Here is a 14,645-nt window from a genome sequence, read left to right as displayed (position 1 = left end):
GCCGCCGCACAGCGTGAAGGTCACCGTCGCTCACGCGATTTTTTTCCGCAACAGTCGCCTCCTGAAGCGTTTACCGCAGTCGCTTTGCGCCGCTCGCGGTAGAGCAGGCAGGAACGCGTACAACCCAACGGGTCCCATCTCGCGGAAACGGTGTGCCCCACGGGGCCGGGCACCAAGCAGGGCGCCAGGCGGGCGGCGCACCGGATTTGGGGTACGGGTTTGCGAGCCCGTACGGTCGGTCAACAAGCGCGACAACCAAGGCCACTGGGAGGCTCACCCGGTGGTAACCGTCGGAGGCCGGCGTCGGACGGAGGCGCGGCTCCCCGCCCCCGGCCCCGGCCGGGCGCAGGGCGTCCGGGGCGCTGGCTGGGGGCCAGCAGGTTTTGCTCTGTGCTCGCCGCCCTCAGGGTAATGCTGATCGAAGGCATCTCCTTGTTTCCAGGTTCTCTTCCCACCTGCTCCTCCTCACCACTGCGGTGCCAAGCGTCACTCTGCCCTTACACGGGCTTTACTGTCGGCCACTGAAGTGATCCGAGACAGTGACATGCCAAAGAGACAATGTCACGCCAAAGAACTTAACGGTGGTTTCCTAGAGGGACGACGGGGAAGCGTGGTCCCGGCTTCTTGTTTGGGCGCTCAAGGTTAGACGCTGTGGAAAGCCCTTCCGCAGGTTGCCCGAGCAGGCACTCATGGCAGGGCCTCTGCCCCTACAAACACAGGCCTGGTCCCCGTCAGTCATCTCTGCTAATTTTATTGCATGCCGAAAGTGAGATTTTACACCTAATGGCCAAACTTCTGTCTGAAATTAGACCTATTCGTTCTGAAAGTAAGTCTTGAAATTGTTCTAGCTGGAGGGCATTACTTTACGCGCACCTTTTGTAATTGCTTTCACTTTTAATGGATGTTTCCTACAAAAGTAAACAAAGCCAAACTTTTTTTTTTAAATAGATGACTGGTGAACCACAAAGTTGCAGTAGCTGAGGTGTCTGAAACCACTGCTTACACATGTATCTACTTTGCAGGATTTCAAAATGAGAGCCTCCTGCTCCGAGGGCGTGTTGTGAGCACAGGATGTGCCCGGCATAGCCCTTCTCTCTGCTGTGGTATGACAGACCATGTACTATACGTCACTATACCTTTTTTTTTGCATATCAGAAGACAGGAAGTAAATTGTGTGCTATTTTATATTCTAAATCGTAATACAGATCCAGTGAAGTGACTCCTGTGCCCACACAGGGTTAGGCACGTACAGCGTTACAGGACCGTATTTTGGATGTAATCAATGAAAGGCTGTGGTGCATCTGCTCAGGCAGGCACACAGAGCTTAGCGCGGCATCTTTCTTTTAAAAAAGCTCATAACTGAATATTAATACTCTCATAGCAGAACACAATGCGTGCAAGGCTGGGATTTTTTTTCCCCACAAAGTCTTCTGTTGATTAAAAAAGAACTTCATACGCAGGGACTCTGAAGCGTTGTCAGTTTGAAAAATGAAGGTAAAACGAACTTAACTTTTGTGATACGAAACTGTTCAGCCAATAGTCGTCCTGTCCCGTTCACCTTGGGAGCTCAGATGCATCTGACTGGGGGAAATCCTTTTCTCTTTAGCACCACGCTTTTCCTTCTGTTTCTGCACTTTTTTTTTTCTTTTCTGTTCTTTACCTAATCTCATATTCCGCTATCCACTTTCGTAGGAGCTCACAAATTAAGTAGGGCTAAAAAGGAGGAGGAGGATGTTCTTGCACCAAATGTGGTGCCCCCACATTTCATCTCCAATTATAATCACAGATGAAACTTGTGCTTTTATACAACTGCCTTTTCCAGTGAACTCACAGAAGGCAGAGGAGTCTGTCTTGACCCTCTTGAGAAGCTGCTGCTCCAGTTCTTCTGTTTCCAATCCTGACTACGCCATTGCCGTAGCAGTTTCCAGACTTCATTAGACAATGTTTCTTTATTTACAGTAGAGAGTGTAATGTAAAATGATATTAAAATGGATGGTGATGAAGTATGGAAATGATACCTGCATTAACCTCCTGAAACAGGGGCAAAGCAATGTGTGCTGGTCTAAAAACTACTCTAATTGCACCAAGTATGATGAAATTGTGATTTCTCAGCAACATGAATACTGCCGTAGGGCTGTTGATACCATTTGTGATGGGAGACTTGTTTCTGAGGGTACCACAAGCGTTGTGCAGCCACAGTATCACTGCCATCAAATGATGCCAGAATCTTCTGGCATCATTTTACTCAAGTTCAAAATAAATGCAATCAGTCTCTCCCCCTTTTTAAAAGTAACTTCAGAAAGCTGACATTAGCATTTCCTGTTCATAATATTGACGGGAAACTGAGAACTTATTTGCATAATTACAAAACATCAAACATGACTAGAGACATCCAGATTTTACTACTATATCCATTTTTCCCTAGGTCTTCATGCAGAGAACGACATCTAACAGATTTCCTGTCAATCTGATTTTGACATTTGTGAATCCATGTTGTTCCAGTAAGCCTCGATATTCAGAGCCACTTCTCTCCTTTCCCTCTGTCTGCACAAGCATGTTCAAAGACTGCAGCAGGGCTGTGCTCCTGTTCTTCTTCTCATCATCCAATACCGTTTCAGCCAGCAAAATCCCACAGCCTAATTTAAAAACAAATGCATGCCAACAGTACTAATCCATTATCAGGCAAGAGAATTTCTGCTACCATACATAAGGGTGCAAACAAGACACAGGTGATTTCATTTATCATTATGGCTTTGCTCTGCCATTAAATGACTAATCCACTATTAAACGTATAATCCACCCCTCTCTCAAACCCCAGGAAATTCCCTTCCACACTATGGAGGGATCAAACACTCACAAGTCAAGTCACGTCTCTGTTTTCAGGGGAAGAGGGGATGACTTCTGTAGACTTGGCATAAAGGTTATGGAAAACAGTAAGACAGGAATAGTAGTTACATCTCTTTGGGGTATATTGCTGCTTCACACTCATATTGAAACGGTGCCAAGCAGACAAAACGGTGGATGGCGAGCATTACAGAAGCAGAAAAGAAGTCGATGTTGTACATAATTTCTGTAGGAACTGAGGTCTTTGTGGTGGGACTGACCTAGGGATGCAAGCAGAACTTAAATGATCCTGTTTACACACAGCCTCCTCCTCCATCTTCAGACCCGTGAGGGGAAAGGGAAGACAAGAGAGAGCCACTGGCAAAACGAGCATTGTTTTACTCATTGTCTTTTGGCCTTGCATCTTATGTGGTGGTTTCTCTTGGCACAGTGGGGGGGAGGAGGCCACCAACTCGGATCAAAATAGCAGCATTTTACAGTGATTTTAGTACTACTAAGTGCTGCATAACATTCATATCTTTCTGACCCTTAAGACAATCTCCTCTGAGCCATTCCTACCCATACACCTCAGACATTTAACAACTGATAAAAAGTAAATTAAACATAATACTGCAGTTTCTTAGAGAAGAGACTAAGATCTGCGGATAAAATTGCTGGCTGAGATCTCGGTGTTAACTATCAGGAGTCATGAAAGCCCTTCTGACAGCTTATTAATAAATTCCGTGTTTCTTCCCCATATCATCAGCTACCTTACTAAATGCAAGTTCAAGCCACCTACCCTGTGATGAACCAATGACACAGGTTTGCTTCACAAAGAAAAAGGATTAGCCAAGCATGTCTGAGGTGAGCCTGAACCTACTTTATCTGTCCAGTGGGACTCTTCTGCCCTAATTCAGTCATCCATAGATTAGATAGCTGTATTTCAGCTAGCCGTCTTAAATATGCTCTATCCACTATGAAATGTATAATCACTTCTCTTACGAAAAGCAGGAAATTTCCTTTCACAGATAGGTGAGACAAATCATCCTCTGAAAATGCCTGTTTTTCTACTGATTGGAGAGCTCAAGGTGACTAGATGATTTGAATGCCTAATATTTAGGTATCTAAAGTTAGGGTGATGAAGCCCATTTGTTATGATTCAGTGGTTTCTATTCTACACACCCCCTTCCCATGTGATTCTCCCTTGCCTTCAACTCAGAGACCTGGGAATCGCTGTTCCTGGTTACACAGCAAACGTTGCTAGGTAGAGTAATGCAAGACTATCATTTCTAAGTCACCATTATATTACAGCTTTGGAAGACAGTGTCCAAATTTTGTACACTTTGAAAGGAGGACACAAATAGAATGGTCATCATAATTTGCCATGGAAAGTTATTTGGGACATCCAGATAACAGCAGGGTAATCTGGAAAAACATACCCAGAAAGCACAACCAATGTGGGAAGAACACCTTCAAAATTTAGACACAGTAAATTAAGTTAATGCAGGGAAAAAGAAAAAAAAATTCTCTACAGTTAATGAAGATTTGCTAGTGTAATTGAAATTTCTTCATGAGAGGGACTGAAACAGAGCTACCTTTCAACCTTTTCAGGAAGCATACTTTGATGAAGAAATGTTGGCCATAGTTTTATAGGAGATAAAAATTAATAGTCATAACAGCCTTTTCTAAATTAGAAAGTCATTTAATCCAGATTATCATTGTTTAGCAAGCACATAATTTCCAGTCAAAAGATTGGGGGGGAGGGGGAAGTAAAGTGCCAGCCCTCCAAAAACTTTTTTTAAAAACAAAATAAAAACGCACATTAAATACTTCCACTATCCAGGAGTCAGCTAACACAACCAGAACTGAACTGAGAGCTCACACAAAGGGGTTTAGCCGTTAAATAGCTCTTCCTAAGCTCTTGTGCTGGGTGGCTCGGATGACGTCCTACCCTTCGCTTCTGTCCCATTACTGTTCCAGGCACAAGTACTGTTAACAGCTGTAACAAGGTCAAGAATTGATATAAAAATGATTGAGCCAGGACAGCGAACCAAGTTGTCTCTTCTTCCTTACAAACTTCTCTTTCTATCTTCCTCAAGGATTCTTACCTCAGTGTTCAGTGAGTAAGTGCTTAAGTTCTTGTTTCTATTATTCATCTATCATTCTGTTAACCCCCACAATTCCCCACCTCAAAAAATTGTTTTCCATGCATCACATTTCCTCTAAACTGTTGCCAAGGCAGAGTGTGCGTAAAAGGCATCCTCAAGAAGGCACAGCTGAATGTCACTTCCCAAGGAGCAACACCAAACCTACAGGCTTTGTTGGCAGAAGTTCATTTGGATTTTAAAACCTAGCCCGCTCATTCTTCATGTCTTGATTAGTGAACAGGCCCAAATTTTCCTCAGTTATGCCTATTGATTAGGAATTCTTTTCAGTGTAACACCATTAAATCCACTCCTTTCTACCAGTCAGCAGAAGATACCAGCTTTCTCCAGAGCAACTGAAAAACTCAATTTGGACATTAATGAGAGAAGTTGAGTTTATCATTTCTCAGGTGAGTGGGTTACATCAAATGATTATAGAAGAGCTTAGGCTGAAATGGACCACAGGAGATCTCTAGTCCAACCTCCTGCTTGGAGCTGGGCAGCTCTACAGTCAGCTCAGCTTGTTCAGGGCTTTGTTCTCGGATCTTGAAACCTCCAAGGACAGAGATTCCACAACCTCTCCGGGCAACCTGCTCCAATGCTTAATTGTCCTGAGAGTGCAAAGCTGCAGTGCATTCAGACACCATGCCCAAGGAACTAATGCTTAGTGTGTACAGAGTGTTGTGCTTTAATCACAGAGTACGCTGAGGTTGTGTGGTAGCCAAGCACATTCTATTCAAATTTTACAGTCAGATACATAGTACTTAGAGGCACAGTTTTAAAGTCTGTGGCAGTTACAGGTGTGCCAACTTTAGGATTGAAATTCTGACTCAAACAGTTTATAGCAGCTTAAAGAACAGCATTATGAACTTTATGAGTAACTATGAGATGAGAAACATCTGATTGCTGGAACGAGTCCCAAAGTACAAACCTGTTAAGCATAATGGCAAGCTTCACGTCAATATGGAAAAGAAACATTAAATTGTTGTTGAATATTTTGACTTATCTCTTTACATGTCTGTACAGAAGAGATCAGTCAAATTTCCAGTCATAAAAACCTTCTGCTAAGAATTAAAAACCCCAATGTGGTAAAAGTCTGACATTTCCCTGAGTTTGTGCAGCTGAAGTGCTCTGTAGTAAGCGTATTTCTCATGATGAATTGAATCACTGTGGCACTTTTGCTTTACCCAGTGCTCAAAGAGCAAAGTAACTTCTGATTAAGTAACATAAGACAGAGTCTACCAGGCAGACGCAAGTCTTGACCTCGCTCATCAACTCTTTAATTTGCTGAGGTTGGTAATTCAGCATAGGCACAGCCTCTTTCACACTGGCTTATTAGGATTTTTGCTGTAGAAGCGTGACAGGCAAGAAACTCACAACTGATCGAGAAGAAAGCTAGTTTGAAAGTGCAACTTTAATCTCCAGGAAGGCTTCCACTACAAAGTACACTTTAAATAGAAAAAATAAATATCAATGAAGTATCAGGAAAAAATAAACACTAGGAGAGGTGACATAAGTGACAAATTACTTGAGGAGATGGGATACAGTATGTACTTCTCCAGTTAAAGACTGGAACATAAAGAAACTTCTGTTTTTAATTTTCATAAAAGAATTTATACATAAATCCTAAAACTTATCTCAAGTAATGAGACAGAAAGCGTATATGGCCATTTAACCGTATTCAGACAAACCCAAAACTGATGGGAACCGACAGGAACAGCTTTCAACTGCAGCCTGTGTGGGTACATACTGTGGCTGGAGGTCAGAGGCTGCCAAAGTTTCTCTGTGACATTATAGCTGCTCTAAGAACATGTTTGAACTTTGTCCTATTTTCACTTTTGCATGCAGATACCCTTAAAAAAGGGTACCCTTGAGATGTTTTTGGGTAAAGCCCCACAGAAAAGTGAAAAAGAGGACTAGCATCCCCAAATTCAGGCAGATGGTACAGTACTCATTTTTACTGCTCATTTTTATCAAATGAAAAAATAATCACTGAATACACTGCTAAGGGAGAATTCTCTTTAAGGTCCAAGAAAACTAAGGTTTTAGTGTGGCTCATAAAGCTTGTAGTTTTAACTTGCAATGCTATACAGCTATGTCAAGTTTAAGTTTAATTCGGTCTGCAAACTAGCCAAAAGAACTGAACATGAAGGTATTTAATACATAGGAGTTTCAGCCTGCCCCAGACACTTTTTAAATGCATAGAACTCACTCCTGCAGAAGCTGCAGTCCAACTTTTATTCAAGGCCTGTAACACTATGCTTCAGATAAAGGGTCAAAATGATCCTAAACTGACAATATGTGCTGGTTGATGATGGGTATATTGCACAAGTGTTGTAAAAAACTCAGCATCCCAGTTTGCTTCTGGGCACACTACGGTGACAGATTCTTCTTGAAGCACAAAACAGCATCTAATAAGTTTCCTGTGATCTTAACTTGTACGTTTATGAATCCGTATTTCTCCAGTAGCTGTTTATATTCTGAGCCACTTCTCTGCTTGCCTTCAGTCATACCGAGGGACTGTAGTACAGCTCTAGCAGGGTGTGTCTTCTGTTCGTCAAGCACAATTTCTGCCACTAGCAAGGCACTTCCTGCATTTCCAAAACAACCAAAAGTGGTTCAGTAAAGTATTTCTAGCTTCAAGTTTTTAGTGTTTTGTTCAGAGACAGTTAGAGAGGTCCCTCAGACTAGCATTTTAATGGTCTTCAGTGGAAATCAGTACCAGAACTTTACTTTCAGCAATCCCTTCCTGGAAGCAACCATTTAATTGTTAAAAGGAAGAAGGAGTTTAGAGCACTGTCTCCACTTCAATGAAGTTCAGGCCACTTCCTGACTATGCTCTTGAACTCAGTTTTGTTTCCATTTGAACCAAGCAACTCCTGTAAGCATCTGTCATACCCCAGTCTTTGCATAAGAAGATTAAGACAGTCACCCACAATTTTCTTTCATAATTTATAAACAGGATTATGCTTTATAGCCTAAATCTAATTTTGAATGCTCTCCTGTGAAACAAACTTCACAGCTACAGTTAATCCTGTTGTATGAAGGAATCAGTTGATCTTAGCAGTCAGGCTTTTCTGCTTTTTGTCTTCTCCTTTGATCTTTAATACTGTCCAAATATGAGTCAACAGTGTGCCCTGGCAGCCAAAAGGGCCAACAGTGTCCTGGGATGCATCAAGCACAGTATAGCTAGCCAGTTGAGGGAGGTGATTGTCCCACCCTACACTGCACTGGTGCGGCCTCACCTCGAACACTGTGTGCAGTTTTGGGCATCTCAATATAAGAAGGACATCGAACTATTAGAGGGTGTCCAGAGGACAGCAACCAAGATGGTTGAAAGGCCTCAAGGGCAAGACTTATGAGGAGCAGCTGAGGTCACTCGGTTTGTTCAGCTTGGAGAAGAGCAGGCTGAGGGAAGACCTCATCACTGTCTACAGCTTCCTCAAGAGGGGCAGCAGAGGGTAGGTGCTGACCTCCTCTCTCTGGTGACCAGCGGTAGGACACGAGGAAATGGAATGAAGCTGCGTCAGGGGAAGTTCAGATTGGACATTAAGAAAAGGTTCTTCACTGAGAGAGTGGTCAGTCGCTGGAACAGGCTGCCCAGGGAAGTTGTCATGGCACCAAGCCTGTCAGAGTTCAAGAAGCATCTGGATGATGCTCTTAGTCATATGGTTTAGTTTTAGGTAGCCCTGGGAGGAGCAGGGAGTTGGACACAGTGATCCTTATGGGTCCCTTCCCACTTGAGATATTCTAATGATTCAAATGTAGGAGAAAGCAGAAGAGGCTACATATATCTCATGAAATCTGTGCATAAAGTAGTGCTGAACTCTAGTTTACCATATTCTGGGCATGACTGAGATAGCAAAACGATAGCAAAACAAACTGCTGCTTCTTGAACAGCAAAACAAACTGCTGCTTCTTGATTAACCTGAAGGAACTTAAGTTAGACTACTTGTATGTATAGAAATAAGTACATGCTTAGTTATTTGATGATACAGGGCTTAGTAAGAAAGACTGGGCATGGCAGAGATAGGGGAGATGACGTAGTTGTATGTGAAGCCTGCAACTATAGTAAGGGCTTATTTTATATAGTTTTATTAGCAGCTTTGTTTCCTTTTTTTCTTAGTAGGTATTACCATAATGCAAGCATAGAGATTCAAGCAAAGGCTACTATGATTGGAGAGAAAAATATGCTTTTTTAATATGAACTTCTTATGGTTACTCATTATATTTATGCATTAACATGCACCTTTAAGCCCACAAGATGAAAAAACCTACCTGGTTTGCAAACAGCTGATATCTTGCTTAACAGCACATGTATCTTTTCATCAGGCCAGTCATGAAGAACACGTGAAAGGATGTAAAGGTCTGCTTCTGGAAGATTATCCTTGAAGAAGTCACCTGTTGGAAAGCAGAGTTAGTACGTTCCTGTAGAAACCACAAAATGAAATTAAAATATTGCAGAGGAACTAGGAGCTTCAGCAGTGCTAAAGAAACAAGAATGACCAGGTATAGGGATGCACTGATTTGCATATAAGGAAAGCGTAGTTAAAAAGAAGAGGAGATCACAGGTAAGAATTTTGTAACATATAAAAATGGAGAGAAAGCCTAAAGTAAGGAAGGAGACATCGAAGTCCTTTGTAGCCACCATGCTGACCTTGCCTAAAAAAGCCTGAGACAAGGGCATGCAGCCTCTACTCCCAGTGGTACTCAAAAATGACTAATTCATACTTCCTCATTTATCCACATTCTCCAACCATAGCCAGTTTGTTTTTATCCCCACAGGCTTGAGGAATACAATGTCCCCATTTAGCAAGGGTGAGCCTACGTTGCCTTGTACTAAGACACGTTTGGGGTTGGAGCAGGGTAGCACACTGTTTTCTGCAACAAAAGAACCTGCTCTGTGCTCCAGGATAACTGAAGTAAGACAAAAGATCATGTGTTACATTTACCTGATACAAATGTCACCGAAGCTGTGTGTTGTCCTGAAGGCTGAAAGTAAGAGGTGTTTGCAATGACTTCTGGAAGGTCAAATACTGTGACCTCGAGATTTGGGTATATTTGTACTAATTCATGAGCCAGAGCTCCAGTGCAACCTGTTGAAAGTTTAAAAAAGTCAAAATCGACTCTTTTCTCCCAGCATTTGCAGACATTTTTAAAGACAAGGCTGTATATAACATTAAAATATATAAAATAGAGACATCAAATCAGAATTAGAGGTAGACAGCTCCACAATTAACATGGGCAATAGCACTTCTTGGTGGATAGAGCAATGCTTTAAAGCTTGGGGAATGCAGGCATGACTCCCTAACTGTCATAGAATTGCTAAAATGACCTTTGATACCACTACCTCAGGGTTTTTTTGGGGGTAGAAGAGCATTAATGAAAGGGCAAGGACTTGTAATTTGTGGATGAAGAGCACTAGAACTATTTACCATTTACAAAGCACTGATATATGAAGTTTGACTAATACTCTCCAGCATGGTAAATGATAGGGATGGCAAAGTCTTGGAGCCTCTGCACAAGTGGCAAAGGTTACAACAGTATTGTGTTATTTCCTCTGACGTGCTGTCCACCTCCCCAGGCACTACGTAAAGTGTTCTTCCTCCAGTGTTTTTTTTTCGTGATAACACTCCCTCTATGCAACTGCAAGCACAGGGCAAAAAAGGACACTAACAAGAGTTTCTTCAGGTGTATCATTGATCTTCAACATTTTGGTGGTCATCTTGGATATTAAGAATTAAAACAACACACAAAACAAACCCATCCTAAAAGAATCAAAACTTTTTGTTCAAGCAGTGCAGTGTTTCGAGTTTGATACCCCAATACAGAAGGACTCAGAAATAAATCCTTCATTACTTTTGAAAATCCTGGACATGCCGAAGGACAGCAACAGCACAGTTGAAAATGGAGCTCCCAGCCCAATATTCTATCAGCTGAGCCACAACCCATCTTGTTTTCTGTGTTGAGCTGTGTCAGTATGTAACTGATTGTGACAAACATTCACTTATTTCAAACTGTTCAAATACCATTTAAGTAACCCTGCTTTCAGTTAACTACACTCAGTCCTTTCATTCTGACATAACAATACCAGAAAAATAACAGTAGATAATATTACTGCCGTTCTAGTAAAAAAATATACATATGTTTTAAGTAATAGAATATAGAACTGAAATCAAGCTTTTCCCTTTAATTTGTATACAGGTGCAATTATATACAATACCTCCTAAATCACAAGCAGATTTGAACTGTGAAAGATCAAATGCTGTAGCCACATCTCTTGCTGTCAGGTGGGCAATGCTGTGCATGGCAGCCATAAAACGTTGCTTCACCTCCTGGCTGTGATAATAGTCCTAAAAAGGGAAAAAAAGCACAGTAATTGAAGTTTATTTTCATTACTTAACTAAAACTATGTACAACCAAGGCAGTAGGTGCACACCATTAACATTAGAATTCTAAAATTAAAAGATCAGTTAAAAGTGCCATTGGCTAGTTGCTCATCCAAGTCCTTTGCTGTTTCACCGTAGCAATAAGCAGATTTTTGCATCCTCTCCAAAATTCTGATCACACAGACATCTTTTGCAGTACGTCCCAAAGGATGTACCTTGGTTGGTTTCAACCTGGTCTTGGTAATGTCCCAAGGGCTGTTAAATTCAACACTTCTGCCCACTGAAGCTGGGGCAGCATAGCAGGAAGAAGGGGTAATCTGAAAAGTAATAAAGAAATACTGTGCCTTTGACATACATTTACTAACACATTTGCTCCACAGCAAGATGTCTCCAGACTTGAAACTGTTTGAAAGGACAGATCGATTTTTTTCCTTCAGTCTCCTGAAGTGTTCCTCCTTCTTCTCGATATACTCACAAATTGCTTTCATTTAATTCTGGCATTTACTGTCCCATGACGGGAAAATAACTAGATGATTGGACCGTAACTTAAACCAGAAACATTAAAGCTCATACTGTTTTTTTTTGATTAGGTGAGATGCAAGCATTCAGTACCAGAACCTCATGCCTTTACCTTTGAAATGATACATAAGCATGAATCCCCTTTATGTCTCACTTTCATACAGACTTCATCAGTTATGTCTGGCTTTACAGCTACCATGAAGTGGAAGTATCTCCAGGCTGTGGTACGCGTAGTGCCATAGGCAGCCCACATATTCTGCTTGGACGTACTATCCTGTATACATATGGAGCCCAGGCCTGAACTGGTAGTGACTCCTGTCACAAGCAACACCCAAGCAAACTCAAGTTGGTAACCCAGATGTTTAACAAAGGATGAGATCCAGTTCACCTACGTTAAAACACTTAACTTGCACATAAATTTAAGCATCTACTGCAGTATCTATCCTACAGCAAAGTATCTAAACTCCCTTTAAAAGAGCCTTTGAAGGATTCCTAAAGGACGTTCTTGTCTACCAGTAATCTAGGTACTAACATTAGGCTAACAGGACCTTGTTAAGTCTCCAAAAGCCCTTATTTCCTTCCACCAACTGTATACGAGAGATGTAGACATCTCCTTTAGGAGACTGGCTTCATCAGCATCTAGAAGTTAAGTATAAATTAAGAACCTCAGGATGTAGTCTGAAGTACACTTTAAGCCAGCACTGCTGTCAGAGATGAAGCCCTGACATATTCTGCTCACTCTACTAGCACTCTCCTTAAACAGGCACAAATATTTATGCCCCCCAACCTGCTTCACCAGGATAAATGACGAGTCAGGCTAGTTATAACTCTAAGTGTTTCTCCAGTCTGAACACATCCACCTGGGCTAGCGTTGGAAAAGGAATGCTACAGAGATGGAAACAGATGGAAGAAAGGATTACAATTCTTATCAGCAATATATACCAGCTTGAAGCATATACAAAACTACAAGAGATTGGATCCCTTCTCCACTGCATCAACACAAAGCAACTTTGAAAACTGTCAGCACAGATTGAACTGGATACACATCAGTACCAAGTGATTGGCATCCAGTATGGAAGGAGTGCGTATGTGATAAGATACTACCTGGTGTTACAAAAAGGCCACATAAATGTAAATTAAACAGGCCCAGAGGTTGATCTGAGAGTGTGTTAGCTGGATGGGCAACACTTTAGCCAGAGAATTTTCATCAGCACTCGAATTTCCCTGTATATTCTGTGATTGCTCCAGCACTTTAGAGCCTGAAGTTGAAGGGAACAGAAGTCTGGGTCTAGTGAGTGGCATTGTGTTTCTACCATTTCTGAGACTGACCAACTTTCTTAGACAGCTCAGTCTCCATTTGCCCCTAGATCAGTTTTAGGCTCCTCACAGCTAGTTTTGATACTAATAAGAGTTATATTACCTTAAATAAATCTTCTGCTTTCTTTCCAAAGGCTCGATGGTTCTGCCTGCTGCCTTCTTTGACAGCAGACTCCAAGTTTGTGAAGAGGGGCCAAAGGTGGTCATTAGAGTGGATAATATAGCCATGAAGTGAGTATTCACCATCTGAGGTCAGGTAGGTGTTTGCTGAATCTGTATTACTGTAACCTTATGGGAAGAAAACAATTGTAACCAGCTTTGTTTCTGTACTTTACAACTGTTATTTAATATCTGAAGGCATGTTTTCCTGAGTAGCTGTTAAACAGCTAGCAAATCCTGATCTTAGGATCATATTATTTTTTGTGCAAAGATTTCTATGAAATAATTCTAAAGGTCTTCTCATTCTTAAAGGAGCAGGTACTTTGCTTATAAAAAGAATTTAGATGCTGGAGGATATAGGTAGGCACCACTTGTTTATTTTTGTGGGGTTTATTTGGCGGTGTTTTTTGGTTTTTTTTTGGTTTTTTTTTTTTTAAACCAGAGTACCTCAGTTACTACACCTGATATTCAAGGGAGAATATTAGAAGTTCCTCATTCTTGACTGCATTCTTCTTTAGATTATGGCTTCTCCTTCCATTAAATTCAAGCTTTCTCCAGTATGTTTTGCCTTTAGGGCTTTCTCCTTGGTCTTCTCCTCTAACAGAGTTGAAAGCCTCCTTTATTTCCTTTTCTTGGCACTTGACCATTTCAAGTCTTACTATGTAAATGATGCACATGGAAACTTATAACTACATAGTGCAGACTGAAAAAGTTAATCCTAATACTGACTCCCTCACCTACATACACCTTTCAAGCACTGTTCCAGTTAGGGGCACTAAAATTTAAGCTGTTGTCCATGAAGAGGGACACGTTCCAGAACTCTCTTCTTTAAAACCCTGATTCTCTGCTGAAGACTGTGACTCTGCATTGCTGCAGCAAGGAATAGAATTTGGTCCTTAATTTAGATAGAATCATAGAATCATTTAGGTTGGAAAAGACCCTTAAGATCAAGTCCAACCATTAACCTAACACTGCCAAGTCCACCACTAAACCATGTCCCTAAGCGTCATATCTACACATCTTTTAAATATCCCCAGGGATGGGGACTCAACCACTTTCCTGGGCAGCCTGTTCCAATGCTTGACAACCCTTCCGGTAAAGAATTTTTTCTAATATCCAATCCAAACATCCCCAGTGCAACTTGAGGCCATTTCCTCTCATCCTATCGCTTGTTACTTGGGAGAAGAGACCAACACCCACCTCGCTACAACCTCCTTTCAGGGAGTTGTAGAGAGCAATGAGGTCTCCCCTCAGCCTCCTTTTCTCCAGGCTAAACAACCCCAGCTCCCTCAGC

At 41.7% G+C, this 14,645-nt stretch overlaps 1 protein-coding gene and 1 long non-coding RNA gene across 3 annotated transcripts in view; one reads left to right on the top strand and one right to left on the bottom strand.

Moving 5' to 3' along the window:
- The first annotated feature begins 558 nt into the window (after positions 1-558).
- LOC103923031 overlaps positions 559-14,645 on the top strand; it is a 32,146-nt gene continuing 18,059 nt past the window's right edge. Inside the window, exons 1-2 of the long non-coding RNA XR_663915.1 lie at positions 559-641; positions 13,327-13,423. This is a non-coding gene — a long non-coding RNA (uncharacterized LOC103923031). The remainder of the gene's footprint in view (positions 642-13,326; positions 13,424-14,645) is intronic.
- ASMTL (acetylserotonin O-methyltransferase-like) overlaps positions 2,308-14,645 on the bottom strand; it is a 29,332-nt gene continuing 16,994 nt past the window's right edge. Inside the window, exons 8-12 of one of the 2 annotated variants that reach the window (XM_009331277.1) lie at positions 13,296-13,480; positions 11,191-11,320; positions 9,920-10,063; positions 9,246-9,368; positions 2,308-2,636 (exon numbers count right to left, since the gene is read on the bottom strand). In XM_009331277.1, coding sequence (XP_009329552.1) covers positions 2,422-2,636; positions 9,246-9,368; positions 9,920-10,063; positions 11,191-11,320; positions 13,296-13,480 — 797 coding nt within the window. In that variant the 3' untranslated portion in view covers positions 2,308-2,421. Of the gene's footprint in view, positions 2,637-6,365; positions 7,559-9,245; positions 9,369-9,919; positions 10,064-11,190; positions 11,321-13,295; positions 13,481-14,645 lie in introns of those variants that run through there. The other variant, XM_009331276.1, reaches the window with a different exon arrangement.

This window comes from Pygoscelis adeliae, unplaced genomic scaffold, assembly GCF_000699105.1.
Source record: "Pygoscelis adeliae isolate BGI_AS28 unplaced genomic scaffold, ASM69910v1 Scaffold149, whole genome shotgun sequence".
In the NCBI taxonomy this organism is placed as follows: domain Eukaryota; kingdom Metazoa; phylum Chordata; class Aves; order Sphenisciformes; family Spheniscidae; genus Pygoscelis; species Pygoscelis adeliae.
This window is presented reverse-complemented; position numbering and strand designations above follow the sequence as displayed.